General features: G+C 40.9%; 1 protein-coding gene across 4 annotated transcripts in view; it reads right to left on the bottom strand.

Annotated features, from left to right (window-relative positions):
• kansl1b (KAT8 regulatory NSL complex subunit 1b) overlaps positions 1-18552 on the bottom strand; it is a 70844-nt gene that overhangs the window by 13659 nt on the left and 38633 nt on the right. For all 4 annotated transcript variants that reach the window (XM_017717352.1, XM_017717354.2, XM_017717355.2 and 1 more), the window contains 4 exons: positions 7893-8034; positions 4511-4606; positions 2736-2848; positions 2194-2365 (listed from right to left, as the gene is read on the bottom strand). In XM_017717352.1, the coding sequence (XP_017572841.1) occupies positions 2194-2365; positions 2736-2848; positions 4511-4606; positions 7893-8034 (523 nt within the window). The remainder of the gene's footprint in view (positions 1-2193; positions 2366-2735; positions 2849-4510; positions 4607-7892; positions 8035-18552) is intronic.

The following is an 18552-nucleotide window of genomic DNA, read 5'->3' on the forward strand; positions in this document are numbered from 1 at the left end:
GTAATAGCACCCGTTTTTTCCTTTGCAATAACAAGAGAATTTTGTATAGCATCATTCAAAAGTGAATGCCTTTCATATAGTAATATACAAAGTATAATTTTTATAGTATTATTCAAAAAGTCAAAAGCAAGTGATTTTCTGCATTATGGACAGAGCATTCTGATAGAGTGTATTCTGCGTCATATCGAAATATCAGGTGCAGCTAAACTTTTTTAAAATTATTTTCTTGGAATGTTTTGTTCTAGTCAGTCTATACAGCATTGCACAGACCACGTTCTAAAGTGGAAAGATCAGAACAGGTCACTATAATGCACAGGTTTTGTCTAGTGCTTCCATGCTAAGAAACCATTCAGCATGATCACGCTAAACTCCTCTGTGCCATTCTAAAGTGTCTAAAATTGTACTTGTTTTATACAACCCCAATTCCAATGAAGTTGGGACATTGTGTAAAACATAAATAAAAACAGAATATGATGATTTGCCAATCCTTTTCAACCTATATTCAATTGAATACACTACAAAGACAAGATATTTAATGTTCAAATGGATAAACTTTGTTTTTTGCAAATATTCACTCATTTTGAATTTGATGCCTGCAACAGGTACCAAAGAAGTTGGGACAGGGGCAACAAAAGACTGGGAAAGTTGAGGAATGCTCAAAAAACACGTGTTTGGAACATTCCACAGGTGAACAGGTTAATTGGAAACAGGTGAGTGTCGTGATTGGGTATAAAGGGAGAATCCCTGAAAGGCTCAGTCGTTCACAAGCAAGGATGGGGCGAGGTTCACCACTTTGTGAACAACAGTTTAAGAACAATTTTTCTCAACGTGCAATTGCAAGGAATTTGGGGATTTCATCATCTACAGTCCATAATATCAAAGATTCAGAGAATCTGGAGAAATCTCTGCAAGTAAGTGGGAAGGCAGAAAACCAACACTGAATGCCCGTGACCTTCGATCCCTCAGGCGTCACTGCATTAAAAACCGACATCATTCTGTAACGGATATTACCACATGGGCTCAGGAACACTTCAGAAAACCATTGTCAGTGAACACAGTTCGTTGCTCCATCTACAAGTGCAAGTTAAAACTCTGCCATGCAAAGCGAAAGCCATATATCAACAACACCCAGAAACACCGCCAGCTTCTCTGGGCCCGAGCTCATCCGAGATGGACTGACGCAAAGTGGAAAAGTGTCCTGTGGTCTGATGAGTCCACATTTCAAATTGTTTTTGGAAATCATGGACGTCATGTCCCCTGGGCCAAAGAGGAAAAGGACTGTCCAGATTGTTATCAGTGCAAAGTTCAAAAGCCAGCATCTCTGATGGTATGGGGGTGTGTTAGTGCCCATGGCATGGGTAACTTGCACATCTGTGAAGGCAGCATTAATGCTGAAAGGTACATACAGGTTTTGGAGCAGCATATGCTGCCATCCAAGCAACGTCTTTTTCAGGGACGTCCCTGCTTATTTCATCAACAGCGTGGCTTCGTAGTAAAAGAGTATGGGGACTAGACTGGCCTGCCTGCAGTCCAGACCTGTCTCCCATTGAAACGTGTGCTGCATTATGAAGCGCAAAATACAACAACGGAGACCCCGGACTGTTGAACAACTGAAATTGTACCTCAAGCAAGAATGGGAAAGAATTCCACCTATAAAGCTTCAACAATTAGTGTCCTCAGTTCCCAAAGGCTTATTGAGTGTTGTTAAAAGGAAAGGTGATGTAACACAGTGGTAAACATGCCCCTGTCCCAACTTCTTTGGAACATGTTGCAGGCATCAAATTCAAAATGAGTGAATATTTGCAAAAAACAATGAAGTTTATCCATTTGAACATTAAATATCTCGTCTTTGTAGTGTACTCAATTGAACATAGGTTGAAAAGGATTTGCAAATCATCGTATACTGTTTTTATTTATGTTTTACACAATGTCCCAACTTCATTGGAATTGGGGTTGTAAGTTAAACGCTAAATAAGCATAAAAATGGAAGCTAACATATTAAAAATAAAGCACACTGATTATATCTGCTGAAGAAAAAAAACACTATCAAAGAGAACTAGCTAGCTGCACTAGCATGACTTGCCAAAGCTTTGCTTAATCCATTACACATTTAGCAAATTATGCAAGTGTTGTCCATTGCTTTCCTTACATAAGTCTGTCTCATATATAACAAATGCACCCTCAATGTCTTGCCTTGCGGTTAAGGTTGGTGATGGAGCTGGGTCGAAGCAGGCGTCGTCTCTTGCAGGATAACAGGGGCCGAGAGCGTGCTGCCACACAACTGCTGTCTGGAACAGAGCTGGACCGTTGCTGTAACCTGAGCTGCTCCTCTAGCTCTGCACTTTCTGGAGAACTAGCCCGCAAACTGAAGGAGAACGAATATATAAAATTTCAAAACCAGAGTGCTGCTACTACTACTACTACTAATAATAATCTCCATGTTTACACACATTAAGTGTGTAAAAGGGTCACATAATCTTAATCGTGCATCATGCACTGAAGGCAGACATTTAACTGAATATATGTTCTATAAAAGGCATGCTGCACAGATTCTTCATAGCATGTATTCCAATACTGTGGAAATAGTTTCTGCAGTTAAAAGTGTAAAGTCTATGTATATATATTTAATTATGAATAATAAATAATCAAAATTCAATTAAAAAAAAGACTTCAGACACTGAAAAGTAAATAAGAAACAAAGACTTGCTACTGAATCACTGTGAATCAAGACATACCTGTTGATGACTCCATTAACTTGCCGAACAGGCGCGCACCCTTTACGTAGGTTTGTCTCCATGGCAATACCATAGGCCGATACGGACCCCTCTGTCCAGTCAACATCACGGGCCTTAAAGAGAACAAAAAAAAGATTGTTGGTACAGCCCACTTGAACATTCATTAATCTACCCCACACCATTTTGCTTGGTTTGGCCCAAGTAGCTGAATGGTTCTGGTGAAATTCCACTGCTAAAGTGAATGGGTTAAAAAGGTCAACAGCCCTTGGCATACCAAAAAACAAAGAGCACAAGCGTTTTACACCTCCCTCTATTACCAAACTCAAGCCAACCCACCCTGGGCAAACCAGTTGTCTTTGGGAGTTTCAGGCACAGTGCCAGAATTGCTTAAAAGCCGCTCCATTCACATCTGGGCCGATCAACAAACCTTCCAAAACTCTCAGACTTTGTATTTAATAGATGGTGAAACACTTCAAGTATTTTACAATTTGGGAGTTTCTTCTGAACCACACAGAGTACTGCTTAAGACAGGACCACATGAAAGCCTAGACTAGAGTTTCCTACATCTGTCATGTTAAACCCACTACAGACTGTGATAACAGCGTCAACACAAAAAATGACCATCTACTGCTTGTGCCCTCTTTTTTGCCAGAAAATAGAGCATAACCAAAAAGGCACTCTACAAATAGGGAAAGTGTGGAGCAACTCATAAGTGGGGAAAAGTGGGGAAAAGTGGGCAACACGAAATGTCCGTTCTCCAAGGTTATCTTTAGAGAAACAGGCTCGTTTTTCTGTCTGTTACGTGGTACTAAGCTCTGTTAGGCAGGTCACCCTATATGTGAGATGAATGCTCAGCCAGGCTACAAGGTACATAACATAATTTGTGAGTAATAAAAAGTTTTTATCTTAATTTATAATCTTCACACCCTCTTTCTACCCCACACATACAGACAAAAACATCCCATTTCAGGCCACCGATTTGGGGGGGGGGGGGGGGGGGGGTTTAAGGTGCGTGTCATAGGAGCGGTCCCATAGTGAGATTGTGAAGCTATCTTTGGTCACAAAGGCACTACATCAGCCACTGTTAATCACTGCATTCAACATTCAAAAACCACAGATTTAAACACACGATTACATTGTTGTCTTGGACAGGGACCTCGGGTATGAGAAAAACACCAATTTCTTTATTTCTGCTTTTAGAAATAGCAGAATTTATCCTTGTAAGTGCTTTCAAAAATAAAAACACTGACGCTGTCACAAAGTTTGCACAACTGTTTTTTAAAATGAATTCACATATTTCACTGTTGCCCTTTGTCAAGAGAAATGAAGCAACAAAAAATGTAGAATAAAATCTAGCAATATTATTGTACATTTATACATTCAGAACACTAACCCTTCATATGAAGTTATCATTTTAAAACTAAAAATTTGGCTTATGATAGGGATGGCATGTTAGTCAGTTCTCTGCAGATTTCCATCACTCAAAGAAGGCACCAGAGGGCTGGCACTTTGCATGAAAAGAGATCAGCACAGAAACAACATGCCAGCAGATGCCCTGTGATTAAATGAAAAAAGATGATTCAAATAAAATCTGTTCTGAAGTTCAATGAAAAAAAAAAAGTCAGCATTCAGAGCAAGATTTCTCAATCTGATTTCCCAGAAGTGACTGTTCAGAGGCATAAAGATAAAACGATTTTCATAAAAGAAAAAGCTTGTTGTGTTTATACTGCAGCAGTAAGTGTGTCCCGTGCAAACAAGTGCTCTTTTTGTTGTACCTGTGAGGCAGGCCAGGAGATGGTGTCTGTCCTTGACAAGCCACTGTCCTCTGCTACTGACTCGCACACTGAACTCTCCCCCAGTACAACTGGGCCCTGCAGAGGAAAACGAAAAAGCACATTAGATATTGATGCTGATCTTTACGCTCACGGCCCAGGGCAGCAGTGTGGTCATCTGATTTTAAATATTACGGGTAGGACTAACAGTTTAAATGATTTCAATATACAATACAAATCTATGCACTTCTAGTATGCACTGCAAAGTAAGTCTTGTACACAGTATTTACTGACAAGAACTTGCATCAAACCACTAGAATGCATCACAACAAGAAGAAAACAACAAACTTCTACGACTAAATTCTGGGGGGAGTAGAAAAATATCCTGTAGATTTCTTTGATAAACTGAAAAGTTATCTAAAAACAATGGAGCTGTAATAAAGGTGTGATAAAGTGCGTGTCATGTCTACCGGATTGGTATCCACAAAATACACTTTATGGGTAGTGTTGGGCGATTAGCCTTGGGCACGGGATGAGCAGAATGTAAAAAATGCAGGAAAGTAGAGGATCCTTTAGAGTGTGAATTTATTTCCACCACAACAGTGCAAGTATTTACAAGCGCGCAAGACAAAAAAATAATAAACAAACAAAAAAACAAATAGCCTCTCATCAGAGGATTAAGACTAAATGACTACAAAGTCATGAAAGTCACAAACAATGGATAGACTGTCTACCACAGTCTAGCTCAGTGTCAGCCATCCAACCTCTCCCCCAACCTCCATATCAGGTAGGTATTTATATGCTAAGCACCTCCCCTGAACATACCATGTTTGATAACAGGTAAGTTACATGACCAGTATATACACAAAAAGTACAATAAACAATAAACATGGGCAAAGGTAAAATCAAACATAGTCCCAATGTCCAATAAAACCTCAGCAGTACATTATAACACCAGCACAATTAATAATGCACATTTTCCCCGTTCATGTAGGTCCACCAGCCCCCTCCCTTTCTACAGAGGATGAACTCACCCAGGTAAGTATAAGCAGAGCTAACCCATAGGTACTCTTTTAGAACCCCACAGGTAAGTATGAACAGTGCCCAATTACAACAGGTAAGTATGCACACACAGGTTACTTAGATGGTAATGTGTAGGGATGCCGTACATCATTACAAAAGGCAAAGGGTGGAGATATAATACTGAAAATGTTTTATTCAGATGAGTTTTTTTTTTTGGATAATTTTTGCTTAATGGCTGTTTTGAGTGGAAATTAAATGAACAGTGGTTTCAGAAATTTTTACTTGCTATCTGCAAATTAAGTAAATGGACTCCATCACACTAAGCTTTTATGACTTATGACATGAGGGCAAGGATGTGCTGTGAAGTATGGGACTTCTACACTGTTTTCAATAGCTACGTTTACATGCAAAGACTTTTGCGAAACCGACTGAATACAATCCGATTACAGATTCTAACAGGTGTTTATATGCTCACTCTATTCAACTGTCTGATGGAACATCTTCATTTACATGCTCACTATAAGTAGTCTGATACAATGACGCACATGCGTGGAGTAGCGCTTAGAGTAAACGTTACCATGACAGCGAACATCACATGAGGTCCAGTTTCCAGTTGGTGCGCTTGTGTTTTTAATCTCTAAACTGATGTCAGACTCAGAAAAATTTACTTCACATGAAGCGGCGAGAGGATGCTATCGTGCTCTGAGCATAAACAGTCTCCTCTGCAGACCAGTTTCTGTGACACAACACACATGCGCAGAACGCACTTACACGTTCTGATTGGAGTCTAATCAGATTCAGGCATTTACATGGCTATTATTCTTCTATTTAACAGATTATTCAGAGGTTTCCCCACCTCGTAATCAGATAGAAATTGTAATCCGAATGGCCTCAATCGGATTAGACTATTACGACTGAGGTGTTTACATGGACGTATTCTATTCCGATTAAGATATTAGATTATTAACAGATTATTAGGCTGCATGTAAGCATGGCTAATGTTACTTCAACAAGCCTCACAATCAGAATTTTTCTTCTCCTTGGCTAAGCAAAATTTTTATTTAACTCATGGACACTTTAATATGACAATCATAATGCCCATTCCTGTTTTACTCACCAATACGCTGCCCACATTTACAGTTACAATGACTTGCAGTAAACAAAGATTTGATATTCCACTACTCTTTGTTGTAGAGGGGTAAAATATGCACTGATTAATCAGTCTGAAGGTGGTAATTCATCTGTACTGATTTTGAAATGCTAGATTAAAATGTTTAAATGACAATCTGGAGAAAATATTTTTTCTGCAGTCCATTCCTCCAGTCACATTTTCATAGTGTATTATTAAAAACAACACTGAATTTATACCAAAACAAGGACCCATTCACACCTGGTTGTTTCATGCATCTTGACTACCAGAATTAAATCCAGACAGAGATTATGCACAAAAAATGAGAGTAAAAATGAACTGAGACACATTTAAAATAGATTCAAATCTGATTGCTCAAGCCACTTAATTAGATGGTCTTAGTTCATTTTAGCCAGATGTTATTGAAGTGTAAATGCGATCCAGCAGCCTTTTGTTAAATTACAGTACAAGTTTGGTTAATAATTCACCTTGTCGTCACAGTCTCACTACAATATTTTACATTTTAGCACACATGGTTCATGATCGCAATAACAGGAGGTTAATTACTCTTAACAGCTGACTTGTACACTGGTGTAAAGCCAGTTTAAGGAAATTAATCATTTTCAACGTGGCAACTCTGACTTAAATTCTCTCTGAACATAGAAAAAACAAGGAACACAACAGGCTATTGGTTCATGATCATGAGCCGATTTGCATATTGCCACACAGAAATCTGATCTGACTAAGCAGAAACACAGAATTAAGGTGTGAATGAATGTGGTTAAAACTGTATTAGGTTTCAATCCAGATGAAAGTCATATGAAATGACCAGGTGTAAACAGGGTTTAGCTGTGATGTGGAATCAATGACTGATAGAGGTTATTGTGTTTACGGGTTACTAGAAAAATATGAAACTGTAATTATGAACCAGGCAAAGACATGCTGAAAAAATCTTCTTTGACTACCACAAAGACACAGCAAGCATGAATGCTAGGATGGTGAGCAGCACAGACTCTCTGCTGCAGAGAGCAGGCTGACATCCACTCTCCAACACTGAGGCAGAGGTGTGAAATCTCACTTTAAAGTGTGTAAAGTGTGGGGTGCAGTGTGCGCGAGAGTGACAAAGAGAAAGAAACACATGCATGTCTGTATCTGAGAAAGTGAAAGAATTTGAGCATTAATTAATGTGAGAGGACTGTATGTGTGCCTGTGAGCATAGAGTCTTTTTCTGACCTTGTTAGCACGGATCTGGCGGTAGATGTCAGTCTGCTGGCGGATGCGATACTCCAGGTCAGAGACGTGGGCCTGAAGCCAGTTCCAGTGACTGATGATGGAAGCTCGATCTACAGCATAACGTCCCTCAGCCCTCCTCCAACTAGAGAGAAACACAAAGAAAAGAGAGAGGTTTAATGACTGAGAATGTGTGCTTGGAATGCAACATCCATGCTAGATTATTGACAGACATGCATGAACAAGTGACATATTACTATTGCCACACCAATTTGCCTCAGTGACAATTTCAGGATAATGCAACAGGGAATAAGCATTTTTTAACCTATTCTCTATCTGCTGCATCTGTAGCAAATGGCCATTGAAGTATTCATGAAAAAATACAACAAAAATACATACATCAAAAAAAAACCTACTGACTGAATTCAGCAACTGCCCCATGGCTTCTATTGTAAGTCCTACTGCAACAGTTTTTCTGTTCTTTTCCAAGCACATAGAAATGCTTCAATATTACTGGTCATGGAAAACAGCCAAGGGCTACAAATGCAGAAGATTATGTTGAAAAACACTGTAGTGCTCCAATCTCTGGTATCGCAGCCTGCTGTGGCCAAGCTGGCTCTGCCATCAGCCTCAGAGCGCTTGTGCAAGTACAGGAGGTTCGGTACTGCCTGGAACAGACAACGCAAAGCGGTAGAAGTGTGCTCACGTCCTCCAAAATATATGATTGCAAAAGAGTGGCAGTAAACACACTGCGAGCACAGTGACCTCACCAAACCTGCCATGACTCAGAGAGGGGAGGAAGGGAGAGGGAGAGAGGGTGACTGAGGGAGGGAGAGCAAGAGAGAAAATAGCTATAAGACAACACTTGTGTAAAAGTACTGGGGGGAAACAAAAAAGGTTAAAAAAAGATAAACAAAAATAAAAACAAACAAACAAACAAAAAAAAAAAAAAGCAAGCACTTAGGACAAATCAATACTGTTTTTTCCCTGACAGAGTACAAGTAAACCATGGGGATGTGTGAAATATCCTGTAGATTTCTTTGATCAACTGAAAACAAGTTATCTTAAAAGAAGTCCAACACCAGTGTAACCTACTTATAATTAAATAGTTGTTAAATAGTGTAAATGAGCGCAACGTACCTTAACAACAAAACATAGATGTGGGTTTATGTGTCAAGTCTTTTCTTTTGGCTGGTTGTGCTGAATGTCCTCTAAAGCCGTGTGACTTTAGAAATCTTGTTCTTTAGTGACTTATTCCACATATTTGAGTACATCATCAAGCACGGAAAAAAAAACCTACTATTTATCACACCGTATAAAAATACTTTATCCATGATATGCGAAATGTTCCGTCCATGAATAATTTAAAATAAATCTGTTTGTCAAAATAACACGCTGCACTCCGAGTACTGAGCGAGGAGATACTGAGCAGCGCTGCTAATGCTGTGCACGGAAGCTGAAAGCTGGCAGTGATGCACAAAGACAATACAGTCTTTCTACAGTCTATTTTACAAAACCATAACCCTGTTAACGTCTATACTTCACCTGTTATATTCAGTCAAACAGAGTTAAGTGTGTGTGTGTGTGTGTGCTCAGACTCTCATTTACTGTGTTTATTAGTGCAGCATTGTACATGCATACTAGTACCCATTCCCAGCATTGGTACTGATTAATCTCTAGCAAAAACCAAGAGGAAAAACATTCATCCTTACATAACCCTCTCTCTTCTTCTCTCGATGAGTACGGTAAGGTAACTAGCGCACTGGGAACGTGCATGCACTCCGATCAGCCTCAAGAGAACTTTCCTTAACAAATCTCTCTCTCTCTCCTGCTTTCTTTCTCCTCTGTCTTTTCCCACCTATGGAGAACATGAATCAATACAGCCAGGTCAAACCAAACAGGTTCTTTACATCAGTCCTTTACATTTCCCTCTTTCTTAGCCCTCTCAGTGCACTGTAGTGGTTGAGTGAATGCGTTTCTCTCAAAGGGGAAGAGGCATTACTATCCAATCATGGCTTACAGCAAGCTTTAAAATAGGATGCAATGCAACGCAACATCACCTTCCTCAGTATGTCAGCACAAAAAAAGGGCAAATATTCTAATAACTGCCAATACCTTCTGATATTTATTCATACATTAGATTTTTATTTTTATTCTCAAATATCACACTACTTAAACAGCAGAAAACCACAAGCTTAAATAGCAAAAATATTGTAGATCTGGGCTGAAGCCACCTATAATTCTTAGTGGTTTTGATTTGTAACTTGCTTATTTTCCATTCCCCACACCACTCTACCCCCATTTGAGGTTTTTGTTATTTTAACCATAACGCTTTCTTTTTCCGTCAAAATTGATCAGTTCTCATCAAACATTGACGAATGCATTTTGTTGCAGTCCCTACCCAGCAACAGTGTTTTGTCTACACTGTGCAGTGCCACCAGAGAGAGAGAGAGCACAATATTACACTGAAGAGAGATTTAATGTGTAGCATGTATTTGATCGCTCTTCTCTCAAACATGCAACAGTGAACAAAGACTTCATCAGCATTACACTTGCACACAAAGGCCAAATGAAAGTTTGGCAATCCATATTTCTCAGTTTAAGGTTCATATAAAAGAGGAAGAAGCGCTTCTGTTGGTGGAAACAATCAGCACTGAGAGAACTGAATTTAGAGCACGAGAGCGCATGAGAGCGAGCGAGCGAGAGCGAGAGGGGCCATTCAATTGCCTCCACACACAAACATTATTGCAGAGTCATGATGACCCACCACATCTATGACTACACTGATTACAGGAATAGCTCATTCAGAAATACTAACATCACTACGAGTGAACAACAGTTAATAGCCTCCACAGTTAGCATTATGCAAATGGTTGGTTACTGGCTCCCGGTCATTGATTGCCATTGTTAGCCATGTTATACATTTGGTTGAGACACTCCTTTAAAGTAATGAGTGAAGTACAACACAGGTCAGTAATATTCTTCCTCTTACACACAAAAAAGAGGCAGTACTGTATGAACCCAGCTACAGATCATTAAAGGAACTATGGAATTTATGACCATCTTTCTGCAGGTTGGAATTTTCTGGCAAATTTTCCTGCTGGCTTGAACAAATGTTTTCCTCCCTCTCTCTCTTTGTAGAGTGGCATATTTTTCAGTTGAGAATTTTACCATAAAAATATGCTCATAGAGCTGCAGTACATGCAGTTGGCCACAAAGGGCAACAGGGGAAAGAAGCATAAATTGGCTGCACTTTGTATGCAAGGGGTTTTTGGTTTTGTAAAACATTTTTCCATTCTTTAAAACATTTCTTTTTCCATTTTTTAAGCTGAAAGAACAAAATCATTTCATTTAGGCTACTGAAATTAAAGTCAGAGTGAGGTTTATCTATCCAGATGCCCCTTCAAATAAGTGAACTGAGCTCATTTTAATGGGCACAAACTGCTGACAAACACACTCAACTGCATGCATGCAGTTTGTAAAACCCTTATAGAAAAGAACCGACCAAAAGAATGTGATGCTATGGAACAGCCAAACATGAACATGAGGTCACCATGCCCAATGCTAAGCTTCAGCTAGAGGACTACAAAACTGTTCTCTGGAGCAAAAAGCACCATTCTATACCTCTGCTGGGATGAGTGCCTGACCTCACTAATGCACGTCCAGAAGAAATCAAATAATTGCAGCAAATGTTCCAACATCTAATGTAAAGCGTCCTCAGAAGAGGTTGTTCCTGCAGCAAAGAGGGGCCAAACCCCCAATTATTACCCTTGAATTTGAAGGAAACGCTGGATGAGGAGTTGTCTACAAAACACGTGGACATTTAGTGTCATAGGGGTCATACATGTGGGGCATCTGCATGGCCATTTCCTGACACTGCACAAGAACAACTGCAGGAGAGAGAGGGAGAGAATCTAAATGACATGAATAAATGTCTATGTGTTGGAGACAAAGATTTGATGTATGAAAGGGAGGAGTGTGTGTGCGCAGCAGTGATACTGAAGAAGCGCAGATGGTCCCGACAGAGTGTGTAAAAACGTCAGCAGCATTGAAGGCTCGAGTTTTTCATCCAGGAACAGGAAGCTCTCACAGGAAGCAGGAAGGAGGCAGGAAGTGGCCACAATCACTCTCTCTCTTTAATAAGCAAACACACACACCCACACACACACCAATCCCAATCTTGCTCACAGAAAAACAAATCTAACTGTAAAAATACAGTAAAAATGTCAATCATGTGAATTAATCAAATTATAATCACTTTAATTATCTGAATTATACAACAGATTTTTCGTAAAATAGGCTGTGTGTGTGTCCATCTGGCTTTTAGCTACAGTGTATAGCGTTAGGCTGCTCAGTTTCTCAGCTGCATTGTTTCTTTTTATCTGTACTCTGTGAGCAGTGCGTTTTAAATGAAACAGCTTTCTGTTTTAAATTGTGTAGACAGAGCTGCCTGTAGAGGCTAAATCTTAGCTTTGCCCGTACATGCTAGTCTATGCAAACATTCAAGATTCAATAGTTTACTGTCATATGCACAGCAGAAACAGGCAGTTACACTGTACAATGAAATTCTTACTTTGCTGTTCCTCCATTCACCAAATATAATCTTAGAAAAAAAAAATAGGAAAATAGAAAAAATAGATTAGAAAATAGACAGTAAAAAGTAGTCATATGTGCAAAGTTGAAAAAAATTTAAATTGAATGTGCATATGTCCAAGTATGCAAGTATGGTTCATAAAGTGTATGTTGGAAGTAACAGATGTAAACAGTGTTTTGACAGCAGCAGTACAGTGCAAGGTCGGCCAATAGTTAAACCCGTTCAGAATGGGAGCGGGGTAAAAGGTAGTGAGTTAGGTGTTCACAAGTCTGATGGCCTGTGAATAGAAACGGTTTGTCAGTCTTGTAGTCCTGGACGTCTGCCTGAAGGTAGGAGTGTGAAGAGTCTGTGCTGGGGTGTGTACTGTCCCTGATGATGATGTGGGCCCTCCTGATGACCCTGGTGCGATAAGTGTCCTTAGATGGACTGTCCAGTTTTGATCACACGCTGGAGAGCCTTTCTGTCCTGAGCAGTGCAGTTTCCATACCAGACCATGATGGAGCTGGAAAGAACACTCTTGATCATACTCCTGTAGAAGGCACTGAGAATTTCGGCTGGCATGTCAAATTTCCACAGCCTTCTCAGAAAGTACAATCGCTGCTGGGACTTCCTGAGGATGAGGTGTGTGTTGTGAGACCAGGTGAGATCTTCACTGATGTGGATGCCAAGGAATTTGAAGGTTTTTCACCCTCTCCACCTCTGTCTCACCTATGTACAGGGGTGTATGCAGCTCCAACTCGCTCCTTGGATCAACAATCATTTCCTTGGTCTTGTCTGTATTCAAAGAATGATTGCTGTCATAACACCAGGCCACCAACTCAACCATCTACTTCCTGTATTCTGTCTCATCCCCACCAGTAATCAGTCCAATGACTGTAGTATCATCAGCAAATTTGACGATGCTGGTGGTGTTCTGGGAGGCCACGCATTCGTATGTGAAAAGCATATAGAGAAGGGGGTTCAGCACACAGCCTGGGGGACCCCTGTGCTCACTGTTCTTGTGTTAAATGTGCAGCTGCCGACTCTGACTGACTGGGGTCTGTCTGTTAGAAAGTGCAGCACACAGTTGCAGAAAGCAGGTGTCCATCCAAGGGTGATGAGCTTTGAGAGTTTATATGGGATGGCCATGTTAAATACTGAGCTGTCAATGAAGAGCATTCTGACATACGTGTCCTTGCCCTCCAGGTGTGAGGGCTGTGCGAAGGGCAGTGTTGAATGCATCGTCTGTGGACCGTTTCCGATGGTATGCAAACTGAAGAGGATCTATAGTGTTTGGAATGGTCTCCTGGATGAGTCATGACTATTCTCTCAAAGCACATCATCATGATTGGGGTGAGCACAACAGGGCTTTTCTTTGGGAGGAGCATGATGGTGGTGGTCTTGAAGTGGGATGGCACAAAAGCTTGCACAGTGGACAGATTGAACGTCCACAAACACGTCAGCCAGTTCTGATGAGCAAACCCTGAGTGCACGCCCAGAGATGTCTGGGCTGGCTGTTCTCCGTGGGTTTACTCTCTTCAAGGTCCTGCACACACACATCCACTGATGTAACAGTGAGCAATGTGTTCTGCATGCTCTCCTTGGCCATAGTGTCTCCCAGTCCACCAGGGATGAGGGCCTTGAAGCGAGCATAGAACTCATTCAGCTCATCAGGAAATGTAGTGTGGCTTTTTGTGACCACCCTGCTCGTCTGTTGGTAGTTGGTGATGTGCTGCAGTCCTTGCCACATGCGTCAGGAGTCTGCGGTGGTGTAGTAGCCCTCCATCTTCAGCCTGTACTGTCTCTAGGCCTCTCTGATCGATATACGCAGGTTATATTTGGTCCTTTTGTAGTCTTCAGCGTTGCCTGAAAGAAATTCAGCATGGCGAGCACGTAGCATGGACCGAACTCCACCATTTATCCAAGGTTTCGGGCTGGGGTATTTTCTGCAACGCTTTGAAGGAACAGTGCTTTCAATGTAGCTGCTGATGTAGCCCATCACCCCAGAAGCATATTCCTCCAGATCAATAGTACAGTTTGTAGTGTCAAAGCAGTCCTGAAGCACATCAGTTTCTTCATTCCACACTTTGATAATTTTACTCACTAAGTGCTTGCTTGAGGAGTTGCCTGTATGCTGTATGCTGCTGTTCACGTAGATGCAGACACCTCCACCTTTGTCTTCCCCCAATGCTGCAGTGCGGTCCCCGCAGTGGACGGAGTGCATTTCTAACTGGATTGATGAGTCTGGCGTGCTGTCCAAGAGCCAGATTTCTGTGAGAATAAGAGCACAGCACTCTCTGATCTCATGCGGAGTTGTTATTCTGCTTGTCAGCTCATCCAGCTTGTTTTTGAGGGAGCAAACATTAAAAAGCAAAAAGCTAGGTAGCGGTGGCCACGTAGCCCTAGCCTTTAGCCTAGCATGTAGCCCAACTCTCTTGCCCCGCTTCCACTTTGGTTGCTCAGTTCGTCGACTGCACCGCTCACCCGAGGCCAGTGCTGCTGGTCCTTGTTGGCTGGTGCTGGTGGAGTGCAAGCACGAAAGAAAGTTGAAGTCTGAAAGGCTAAAGGTAAGTTCATGACGAACTTCAGGAGTGCAATCTCCAGGAGTGCATCTCTACTGTAACTAACTATACCATAGGAATACTGTACATTTAAAATAAATACTAAAGTTAAAATAAATAATAAATAGCATTGGTTGCAGGAGGAACACACAAAGACGTCTGCCACGGTGGGCGCCATCTTACAATTGCAACTGATACACAATGTTTATAAAAGACCTCACATATACTGCAAGTCACCACACAAGATTTCTAAAATCATTGTCTATCCAGGAATTCAAACATCAGATGTCAGCCTTGAATGTGATTCCTGCTGTCACTGTGCTACAGAAACTGCTGTTGAAAAGAGACAGATTGGGGTTCAAAACTTTGACTTGTTTACTGACTATTATTAGCTACAAGTCAACCTAAAAGTGACATTTACTTTTAGCTCATGTCCAGCAAATATTAAGCAATATTTATCATGCCAGCACCCCCAATGGTCATCAAGCAAAAACCGCTCAGTCAGATCAGAGATGCTCCCTAATATTGCGTTTCACTTAGAAATACACTGCAGTTTACTTAAACATATATCCTCAAGAACCTAGACAGGCAGTTGTCCACAACCAAATTAAGCCTAAGACCAGACTAAATGTCACATACACGGTGAAACACTTAATACTGCAAGCCAGGTTTTAATTCATGTTCACAAAACCAGTATAAAAATATAACCAATCCACATCATAAGACAAATGAATTGCCTATAATAATCAACACAAAAAACTACTATGGATCTTGGTACACACAGTGAGCCCAATTCAAAACTGCTCTTACTTATTCATTGCTGTGCCTATACTAAGCTGGTGCATATGAAACACAGAGGAAGCTGACTCACGAAGGAGAAAAACAGTGAGCAACTTGGCAATGTTTATAAGAGACCTCACATCAGACCCTTGCTTCAGTTTCCCTCTTGAATATGCCAAGGTGTGTTTTCCTACCACATTTAACCAACTATTAAGTAATTAGTTGTCTAAGACCCTCCAAAGGAAATAATAAACACTAATCTCAAGAATGATTTAAACAGAAAGAGATTTTCCATGGCACTTCTCAAGAATTCCAACCAGCAAATTCTGTGGTCAAAAACACCACAGGACAAGTTTCAATGCATCAGTGATTCACAAGCGTGTTTTTTAATACAATGCAAGACGTACTGCAATCACAATACACCACAACATAATCTTGATATGGCACTTTATCAGTATCATTTAGTCCTATATAGTATATGGTACACAACATGGCAACTTATATCAGTTAGAGCAAGGAGGTCCTTGGGATCTTGTGGAAATGGTCACTTAGAAGGAAATGATAAAAGCAGCGTGCCCTCCTCAGCCATTCCAGGGACATTACCAGGTGGCTGACCTGCTTCCCCTTGAAGTCTAACCTGCTCCCCCTTGAAGTCAAGTGCCTTAATCAAATGTAAATGACGGTGGCGTGGAGAACGGCAGAAAATGTGACACCTCTGAGTTTTTTTGTGAAGCTAATCATAAATTAAAGCTAATAACTGGTGTTGGACAAAATATTCACACTTCTGTCATGTTCTTATTATATAAAATAATATAACACTGTTTTGAGAGTACTTGGTATATTCACAAGTGCCAACATTGGGTATACTCAACTTAATGGTACCGTTATCCCAAAATGCTTTGCAAAGCAGAAAGGGACACGCTAATCCTGGCTGCAAAAAAACGATGAGTTGGGCACTTATGCACAACATAATATTATTATTATTATTATTATTATTATTATTATTATTATTATTATTAATAATAATAATAATAATAATAATAGTAACAATAATAATAATAATAACAATAATAATAATAATAATAATAATAATGGTGTTAATATTATTAGTGCTGGAGCCTATCCCAGCTGTCATTGGGCAGAAGGCAAGATACACCCTGGACATGTCGCCAGTCCATCGCAGGGCAGACAGACATACACAATCACACACACACACACCTAGGGGCGATTTAGCATGACCAATCGCCCTAACTGCATGTCTTTGGACTGTGGGAGGAATGCGAAGGAAACCGGAGAACCCGGAGGAAACCCATGCAGGCACGGGGAGAACATGCAAACTCCACACAGAGAGGACCATGGTCACCCGGCCAGGGAATCGAACCCAGGCCCTCCTTGCTGTGAGGCTACAGCGCTACCCAAAACAGTTCAGTATGTACATTTTTTATACATGCTGCCCTGACAAATAATGGTTAAGATTATTACTGCTTAGTATACTCCTTACAGTATTCGTGTTCAGCATACAACAAGCAATACGCAATGAAACAGCTTCCTAACGCTGATAGCAGCAACCATCATAAGGTTTTGTCTACAGCTTTTATAGCCAGCTTGTCATTTGCTACACGTGTCTAGTATTGTGAACTAGCTGGCTATAACCTGTGCAAGTCTCTGTCCTTCAGACATAATTTAAACACACTTCAGTGTCCACCACACATGAGCCTGCACGCAAAGCTCCTCCCTCTGACACACAAACGCGCGCGCGCACACACACACACACCCCCTGAGCCCTCTCTTTCAGGAAATGACTAAACAATGCTGTGAAGTAAAAAGAAAACAGGAAATCAAGTCTGCACTGATCACTTGTGGGAGATCACTGCACACATCAAAGCTGGGAGGAAAAATATACGCGCACAGACTGAGCAGCACATACACACAGTAACACAATAAGGGGTAAAAAGATCATTACAGGAAAAGCTACAGTAAAGGGTTGGTGGAAATTTACTATTTACAGGTCAGGTGGGTAATTATAAGACACTACACTTCAGGCTTCTTGCACTTCTAAGATCACTCCAGGGCCGAGGAGACGACGGTTCTTCTGCTGCCTGGCAAACGCGGCCTGGGCGGCGTCTGGAGAACAAAGGGTTTGATGTGAGTGCGAGAGAGCGAGAGAGAGAGGGAGAGAGAGGGGGAGCGCATGAGTAAGTGTGAGAGAGCAAGAGCGTCAGTGTCACATGACTCGGGACGGGAGGTGGAGGAGGGGCTAAAAAAAAAAAAGGGAGAGCAAGTAAAGAGGAAAAGACAAATGTTGGAAAAAAGAAAAAAGAAGCAAGATTTTTCTTCATGAGTCAAATCAACGATGATCTTTAAAATGTCACGCAGCTGTGTATTACATACATATGAAAAAAATAGCTTCCATTTGAAGAATCCATTTACTTAATGGGGCAGATATGGGCAAAGAAAATTACAAATACTCTGACACTAGACTAGACTATTGATAAATGCCATTCAAAACTGAGCTGATCTTGTAAGCTGGTATTAAATTTAATACTATATTACAACCACACTTCATTTTGCAATCCTCATGTATTCATCTCTGTTATCTGGGTCAGCGTTCTCCACTCTCCCATTTCTTCGCAAGACCGTTTACAGTCAGGGAGGACGAGCTGTGCAGAGCAGAGCGCCGTGTTCATTAAGAAAGATTCAGCTGCTGTTACACACAGATTTTTACTAGAATGAGTGTGTCTAGCATTCC

The sequence above is a fragment of the Pygocentrus nattereri genome, chromosome 1, assembly GCF_015220715.1.
Source record: "Pygocentrus nattereri isolate fPygNat1 chromosome 1, fPygNat1.pri, whole genome shotgun sequence".
NCBI lineage: Eukaryota > Metazoa > Chordata > Actinopteri > Characiformes > Serrasalmidae > Pygocentrus > Pygocentrus nattereri.